The following is an 8,701-nucleotide window of genomic DNA, read 5'->3' on the forward strand; positions in this document are numbered from 1 at the left end:
TGGATATATAGATAGATACATACTGTATATATACACGCCAATATGTCTGCATGACAATGATTGGCGGGTGACAGTCAACAATTGCGATAATTGCCACCTCACAGGAATGCGTTTCGGAAAAGTAACAGATATCGATGTCGACTCATTGCAATTCAAATGGATTTGACGAATGACAAATCGCATTTCGAGACGTGCCGGCGAACGACACCGGTAAAGCATCATCGACCTGTTGCAAGTAAGCCGAAGGAATTTGAAAGGACTCGGCCTGCCTCGCGGTCACGACTTGTTGTTAGCATAAAGCTTAGCAACATTGGGTGCCTTTTAATAAGGCCCCGGTTTTCGGCACACTCGTGACAGGGCCGTGTCGCGACCCCGTCAATCAAAATGACATCCATTGACTCGGGTATTTTCAAGCGATCGAGACTCCCAGAACGAAATATGGGAAAGTATTTCCGCAGGGCTTCCAGATCGCTAACCGCGATCCAAACAGAGTGGCCGTTCCGAGTCGCGTCGGCTTTGACCGAATCCTTACGTAGGGCGATTGCATTTTCTCCTTTTGAGCATGTGGGCGCCCGGAATTGTTCGAGTGTTTGTTTGAGGCTGTTTATTCAAGCCAGCTGACAAGTTTCAGATAGTAAAACTTGTTAATTATCTTAATTATCATTATTCGTAATTATCCCGGATGACTACAGTTATATAGTATACAATTAGAATCCGCTTCTTTAAAGTTCTTTGTTTGGCTTTGTTATCATTGCGTGAATAATGAACCCCCCCGCCGCCGAACCTTTTCAAAAATGAAACTGCGCATCGTTTCAACATGCCACTAACCGTGTGTGTGCGCCGCTTTACAACCGCCGCAGGCTGAATGCAGATTTTTCAGTCAAATGCGACCATTTGCTTAAGTTACGAGCAATAGAATGTCAATGTCTACTTTTAGCATCCGCTTGACGAACCCCCGTCCGACAAAAAAGGGGCCACACGCTTCAAACAGCCATTTGCTGATGAACTTGAAGTGACTAAACGCACAGGAAAAAATGAAGTCAAACACGACTATTAGTAACCCCAAATATGTTTTTTTTTTTTAAAAATGAGTGAGCGAGATAATGAACCCGGCAAGGGTTCATTATTACTTTCACCTGAACTTACAAGAAAAACAAGACCGGGAAAGTGCGCATGCTTGCATTCAATATTGGGATTCCAACGTCGAGTCATTGTTAAAAAGTCATCCAAAGCCTCCGGGGCAGCGGCAGAAATATGACTGCTACTTCCTTATCCTTTTTATTTTGATTAGCCTCAATTAAAGAACGTGTTTCGCCATTATGTCGTGTACTTCCTGCTTGGAAACGCCCGAGCGTTTCCAAAGGTACTAATCAACTCAAATTGACTCGACTTTATTTATTGAGCACTCCAAAACAACCACCGCTGCATACAAAGTGCTGCACGTGTGGCAAAAATACAAAAAATTGTCATCCAACAAAGACATACGAAAAATTACATTTCGGAACACAAAAAACGGTGAAACTCCACAAAACACCAAAACGGTGTCGAGGCAAAACCAAAGAAGAAAAATAGATTTTTGAAGATGAGTTTAAATGGAACCGTCAAATTGGTGCTATTGTTGAATCCAGTTGTTGTTTTGTTTACAGTGCTAGGCAGCTGGCTACGGTCAAGCCTCTCCTTACTGTAATGCACTTTAATTTGGAATCGGCAAATCCTCCTTCAACCATTTGCAGTTGCTCCAAAATGCTGCTGCTCGCCTCTGAACTGGAAGCATAAAAAAAAACTCTGGCGTCCCCTTCACTGACTCCCGGTACATTTTAGAGTTCTTGTGAAGATTCTTTTATTTGAGAGGATGGTGGCCTTTCCATTGCCTGTCCCTCTCCAATTAAACATTAGGCAAGCACCGTGCAGTTTAAGAAGCAACTTCGAGACTCTTGGCTTTAGATAAGGCGGCAGGGGGCCCAAGTCGGCAGGGTGGGCTGTGCAAGAACCACTGGGACCAAACATCATCACTTCTCTTTTCATTGAAACTCAAGAAATGTGGTGCCATTCCTCAAAACGGGACAAAACGGCCCCCATGAGAAGGTAGGTGTCCGTTATGCTCGGCGGGACATACAACTGACAGTCTTCCATATAGCAGTGGAAGGAAGTACCACCATTTCTTAAGATGGCACCCAAGGGCGGCTGATACAAAGAAAGTAGCAGAGGCCCCAGAAGGGAACCCTGTGGAACACCTTTCGACGGTAGGGCAGTTCGCGACTCGGAGCGACCAAGGCGAACACAGAAAGTTCTTTCTGCCCGATAGGTGACACGGTGCTGAACCAGAAGGAGGTGTGCTACAAAATGCGCAAGCTAGTTGCGTGTAACCCGTCTGGTACCAGCGGAAAAAAGAGTTTGACGCCAAAGTGTCTGAAGTCTGCTGAGGAGTATTGTTATGAGATGTTTTGTGACTAGAGACAGCCGTAGGTCCACTCCTTGCTGCCGCAGCGCCGGCTTTTGTTGCGCGCTTCGCAATGGCGCAGCATAATTACAGCCTCGGCGGACTCGCCCATCGCCAAAGGAAGTGGAAGTGTGTCGCAAGCGCATCGCTGTGCGTTTTACCCTTCACTCACACAAAAATGTGGGACAGAATTGGATGAGAGCGGTCAATGATTTTGTTGACCATATCGCGGTCATTCCCCCGCCCAGATGTCATGGCCGCTCCACCTAAACGGGCGCTTGGAGTTTTGTCCCTTTGTGCGATTGACTTTGACACCCTCGGCCGAAGCTAACCTGAAGAGAAACAAAACTGCATCAGCGAAAACAAAAAAAAAGACACAATGCAGTCAGGCAGGTAACGTTCTCCTGGCACTCGGCAAACCCACACCTGTCCGTCACACCGCCAGATAGCAAAACGGGAATCAACGGTCCTCAGTATGTTTCCACAAATTCCAGGTACTGCTTCTCGCATGTCGCATCATGTCGCTGAGGAAGCGATGGTCTCGGACCGGTGAATCTCCTCATCGATATGCAGACCGGGCTCCTGCTAATCCCGTTGTTTGTTTTTTTTTTTTTTAACGGGTGTTTCAATGGCTCACACACCCACGCACGCTATTATTTCAACGGAAACACCGCGAGCGAAACCATTTTGCAGGACCAGATTTTTCAAATGCGCTCCGCGGTTCTCTGCATGAGACGCAACAATCTTACGCGGAGTCGCCTTTGCCGTTTCAAAACGACGCATGACTCATGAGCTTATTGGCCTCGCGATACACCTGGCGAAACACCTTCCCGGTTAATTGTTCAAACACTTGAATCGGGCACGAAGCACTTTGAAAAGATCACAGGTGGCTTTTTTTTTACAGGGAGGGGAAGTGGGAAAAGAGGAAGTGAGAAGGAGAGCGAAAGGACGAGTGACAATCATCAGTTTGGGTCGTAAAAACCCGAGAAGAGAAGAAGCACGAGCAGCATTGACACGGCAAGGAGGGAAGAGAAGAATGCTGGAAGCTTCCATGGGCAAAAATTCTCCTTACATTAGCCTGGTGCAATCATAATAATAATAATAATAATAATAATAATAATAATAATAATAATAACCATGATGATAATACGTTTCATTTAGAGAGAGCTTTTTCAAAAGAACTCAAAGACGCTTCACAGCTTTAGAAGAAACAAACAATCTAAAATAAAACAACATTCAATGAACAAAACATTTTGAAAAGCGAAGGTCCATTGTTGAAATCAAATGTACACGAATAATTAAGAAAGGTTGTGTCGTGTTATCAAATCAGGCACACGTGAGTCCAGCTGTCGTGTTAACGTGGGTAACTTTATTGAGCTTTTCCGAAGCGTGTATTCACTCTCGAATCACTTTCTCGTCTCCCGCTCTCGGCGCCCACTCATGACGTAGTAGCCCCGCGACTCTATCGTCATGCTGTACACAATTACGCCACAGGTTGCACTTGAAGCGGTTTTGGATCATACGGAGCGTCCGAGGTGAGATGGAAAAAGAAAACCTTTGCGTTCCCTCGCAAAGATTTCAAGATAACGCAATTTTTTTTCCCCTCTACAAGAGAAGACTTTTTTTTTCAACGGGCGTCTCGGGTGGTGAAGCGACAAAGATTTTCACACCTGTGGCCGAGTTTAAACGTATTTTACTTCGGTATTGGCTTGAAATACAAAGAGAGAAAAAAATCTGTTTTTGAGTTTAAGCAGAAATAAGCGAAAAACATCTGAAGCGTGCTGTCGTCTCTCAAACAGTCGTGCATGAAAGGCCGCACACACACACACGGAGCTCGATCAGATATTAAAGTATTATTTCACATGATCAAATAAAGTTTAGGAAAAAAATCAAAGTCAGTAAAAATAATCGAGAACAAAAGAAAGAGAAGGATTTTTTTTTTAATGGACGCCCGTCTCTTTCTTCGCGAGATCCACAAAATGCTCGTTTTTGGTTCGATTCTCATTTGCTTGCAAAGTCATGCTACTTTTACGTAAAAGGCGATAATCACTCTTGAGGAATAAATTGCTTGCATTTGTGATACGTCTGAGCGCGCCCGTTCATCTGCTTTCCAGAGTGCGTCGTTTTCTTTTTTTATCTTTGGCGGAGAAGGAATTAAAAAAAATGCGTCTTGACACCGCAATTTACCTTATTCGTGAATTTGTCATTTTTACAGAACCGCTGATTATAAAACAAGAGTGTCCACAAGTGTTTGAAAAGATGTGATGTGGGACTTTTAACCCGAGTTTAAAAAAAAAAAACACCCCCGTGGCTCACATTTACACATCGATAATTGCCAGCTCAAGAAAGTCATGTTTAATATCCTTTTGTATGTTTTTTTTTTTTTTTTTGCTCTTTGCGCTTCATTGGGATGTCTCCAAAGACTTGCAGTGACAAATTGGATTTAAATGGCGATGATGGGCCCCGAGTCACTTGAGCACCTTTCGGCGATTGACGCGACCACGCCCCTTTCGCGGAGGGCCAATGAGAGCGCCGCGTGCGAGACGCACAACGGCGCGCCGCACCGCTGCCGCCGCCTCACTCCACTTTGACACACGCACACAAATCGTGCGCAGCGGAACCGGTGAGGAATTAAATAGACACTCAAGTTGTTGCTTTTTATTTTTTATTTTTTATGTGTGTGTGTGTGTGAACATTTTTGGGACGAATTATTAGGTCGGGTGTGCGCGCCGTTGCCCGCAGCGTGTTTTTTTTTTTTCGATTTGTTTTTGGCCGGCCTCACGATGGCCGTCCAGAGTTGGTGACCCGGCATGGCTTCCGAACCGCATCCCCGATGATGACGATGAGTTCGCTGGCGGACACTTTGGTCTCCGCCGACCCTTCCAAATCGGCCTTTTTGGAATGCGGCGGCCATGGCTTCCCCGCTCACGCTCACCCGCAGTCCTCGCCGGGCCTGGCGCACAACCCGTACCAGTTCCACGGCCTGCACGCGGCCGCGCAGCACGACGGGCCCTTCCCGTCGTCGGCGCCCTCCTACGGACGCCCTCTCGGCTACCCGTCCTACCACAGCCCGGTGAGCGCGCACCCGCCCGGGTCCTACCTGCCCTACCCGCACGCGGGCCACGGCGGCGGGCCGCAGGGGCGCGCCAGGCCGGAGGAGAAAGGTCAGTAAGTTCTTCCGTCGGACTCGCGGATGGGATCGGTCGCGGCGACGTTTCGCGAGGCAACCAAATCTGACGGCGGCGTGAAATGGGGGGGGGGGGGGTGGACGCTTGCTCTTGAGGCCGACTTTTTTTTTTTTTTTTTTTTTTTAACAAAAGTTTCCTCGGAAAAACTTTCAATAGTCTCTCTCGGTTCTGCGTCTTTCGGGTCTATTTTCACCCCTCGCGCGGCCCATTTTTTGAGATTCATTTGACTCCGGCGCAAAAATGTGAGACGAAAAAAAAAAGAAATAAAATCAATTAAAATGTAGCTTTTAAAAGGCGCTTCTAAATAAAATGTATTATTATTATTATTATTATTTAAAAGAAGTGACCGGTGATCTCCCTGCATGGAGCTTTATTGATATCATTTATAAAATTCAATTAGAAGCCAGTCAGCCCCCCCCCCCCAGCTCCTCTTTCTGAATCTGGTTTGCTCAGATTTGGTATGTGATAACTAATATCATGCATGTGCAAAATAGCTTCCAACTGCAAGTTGACTATAAAGTCATATATATTACTGCCAACACGTCTAATTTTAGACCCCCCCCCCCCAGAAAAAAAAACGATATGATGAAATCAATTTCACGTTTGGTCCTTTTGCAAAAGTGAAACCTTTGGTCCTGTCCAACCGTGACTTTTTCGTATCCTGACTTCGTATGTGCATTCCCAAGATGGGAAAAGTAACAAAAGGGAGCCATTCCTTTCCCAAAAGGTCATGTCTTGACCTCCACCGAAACCTACGAAATCGGCGTTCTGTCAAACGGAAATATTGATCCTGAGTCTTTCTCCTCCTCCTCCTCCTCCTTCCCGGAGCAGAACACGACAAGCCCACAACGGTCTTGGAAAACGGCGAGCTGCGGCTCAACGGCAACGGCAAGAAGATCCGAAAGCCTCGGACCATTTACTCCAGTCCGCAGCTGCAGGCCCTCAACCAGCGCTTCCAGCAAACCCAGTACCTGGCTCTGCCCGAGAGGGCCGACCTCGCCGCCAAATTGGGCCTGACGCAGACGCAGGTAACGCGCCAGGCCAACGACAAATGCACTTTTACTCGCTACGGGTCAAGTACAAGCGAAGCCGAGTTGGCAAAGTCACCCAATTTGTCACCAATCCTCCTTTTTTTTTTTGGACTTTCAGGTTAAAATCTGGTTCCAGAACAAACGATCCAAGTACAAGAAGATCATGAAGAGCGGGCCCTGCGGATCGGATGGAGAGCCCGGTTCGGCCCCGCTCCAGACTTCCGCTTCTCCGTGCTCGGTCTGGGACATGAGCATGACCCCCAAAGGCCCACCGGTGCACTCCGGCGGCTACATGAACAATTTTGCCCACTGGTATCCGGGACATCCGCAGGATGCCATGCCCAGGACTCAACTCATGTGACATCTACTCGGATTGGAGGGCTTTTTTTTTGTTTGTTTTTCCCCCTCCATAAAAACAACTCCCCACATATCTGACATTTTTTACAGTGTGGAGCAAAAATTAAGTAAAGTGTAGCAACAAAAAAAAAAAAAAAGTTCAATGCGGGGCGACTGGTTTTGCTCCAGCAGCTCTCAATGCACAGAAGTAAAGTGCAGCGAGGTACTGCACGCGGATTCTTTGGTGAATTTCTCGGTGTCACATGAAGAAAATGCCCCCCCAAAAAAAGTGCCGATTGGTTGCCATGGTTGCATTAGCAATGGCGTCAATATGGCGGTGACTTCTTGGCCTCTTTGAACTGGATTTGAAAGGCCTTCGTTGAGTGCCGTGCAACTCGTTAGCTATTATTAGTTGCAGTTGAAGGACCTGTTCTCTCTCTCACAAGCGAGACGCGAGCACCGTACGACCGTAAGTGAAGCTCTTTGCCAATTTCTGCCCAAAGTTTTTTGGCTAGAGGGCCGCGTAGAGGAAAAAATAAAATAAAGTGAAGGAGGAAAGGAGCATCTTTGAATCTCCAGAAAAGTTCTCCGGCATCAAAACAAGCAGCAGCAAGTTGTTGTTTTTTTGTTTTTCTTTTGGGGAGTTAAAAAGGGGCTCGGCGGTGCAGCTGGACGAGACTCCCCCCCGATGTCGCCGCAAGGAAGGTTTGTCCCCTTATGCGGACGCAATGAAGGACTTTTGGGTATGGGCCACCATTCCGGACAATTCTTTTCTTGGCAAATGCATATGAATCGATTTATCGTGGGCTTATGCGGCACAAGCGCGTGTGGGAAAGGGAAGTTTTGCTTCCGTTTGGAAGTCTGCTTTTGGTTTAAAGCTTTGAAAAAAAAGGATGGGGGGGGGGGAACAGGCACGTCCGGCCCCCGCCCACTTTCCGACTCTCCTGACTGCAACGCGGCCCGATTCGGACGATCAGCTCCCATTCGAACCGTCCGGATGATTTTAATCTGGGGCGTTGCTCCCGGGAGAGTCTGAAAACGGGCTGGGCGCTGACCCCTGAGGAACCCCTTTGGACACCCCTGGGGTTAAAAGACCCCCAAAACAAATCAATTGTGATTCCTCAGAGTGTTTGAAATGTACATGAAAGGTGCCGTGATCATTTGTAATCAATTTGTTAAATGATTTGTCATTATTTGATCGAGGCATCCAACATGCGGCGATTGGCAACGGCTTCTCTCTCTCTCGCCATAAGAATTTCCTGTTCAATGATCACAAATTTCATTCAGTCTGTCATGAAGTTCCCTCAAAATCATCATGTAAGTGTGAAATGAAGAATTCCTTGTGAGTGTCGAAATGATTAAATAATCAATACTGCACCCAAAAAAAAGTTTTTGTGGGGTTTTCTTGCCATCCGAACAGTTTTCTTTTGTTTCACTGAGCTGAATGCTGCAAAGTGGACGGGGGTCCTAATCCGTCACTTTTCCTCCAGATATTTTCAACTTTCATCACAATTGTGGGGAGGGGCGGGGGGCTCGGACACGCCCAGAAGGAGAACCGTCGCAGAGCGCAGCTTGCACCAGGACATCAAATGCAAAACTCGGATGCCGAACGGTCTGATGACTCGCCACTGGGCAAAAACGCGGCGTGTCACGGGCCGAGGAAGAGGAAAGCGGCGAAGGAGTACGAGGCAAATTTGAAATTTGAA

At 47.0% G+C, this 8,701-nt stretch overlaps 1 protein-coding gene across 1 annotated transcript; it reads left to right on the top strand.

Moving 5' to 3' along the window:
- The first annotated feature begins 4,966 nt into the window (after positions 1 to 4,966).
- LOC127589427 (homeobox protein Dlx4b-like) lies at positions 4,967 to 7,271 on the top strand. The gene is made up of 3 exons (XM_052048571.1): positions 4,967 to 5,604; positions 6,460 to 6,656; positions 6,778 to 7,271. Exons 1-3 carry the CDS (start codon positions 5,274 to 5,276, stop codon positions 7,018 to 7,020), a joined length of 771 nt encoding a protein of 256 aa, XP_051904531.1. The 5' UTR covers positions 4,967 to 5,273; the 3' UTR covers positions 7,021 to 7,271.
- The last annotated feature ends 1,430 nt before the right edge of the window (positions 7,272 to 8,701 follow it).

This window comes from Hippocampus zosterae, chromosome 17, assembly GCF_025434085.1.
Source record: "Hippocampus zosterae strain Florida chromosome 17, ASM2543408v3, whole genome shotgun sequence".
Lineage (NCBI taxonomy): Eukaryota > Metazoa > Chordata > Actinopteri > Syngnathiformes > Syngnathidae > Hippocampus > Hippocampus zosterae.

What these genes read in the sequence shown, in the direction of transcription:
- LOC127589427 (XM_052048571.1), top strand. Translation starts at nt 5,274, where the DNA reads ATGATGACGATGAGTTCGCTGGCGGACACTTTGGTCTCCGCCGACCCT. An exon ending in CGCCAGGCCGGAGGAGAAAG is followed by an intron (nt 5,605 to 6,459) that starts GTCAGTAAGTTC and finishes TTCCCGGAGCAG; the next exon opens with AACACGACAAGCCCACAACG. An exon ending in TGGGCCTGACGCAGACGCAG is followed by an intron (nt 6,657 to 6,777) that starts GTAACGCGCCAG and finishes TTGGACTTTCAG; the next exon opens with GTTAAAATCTGGTTCCAGAA.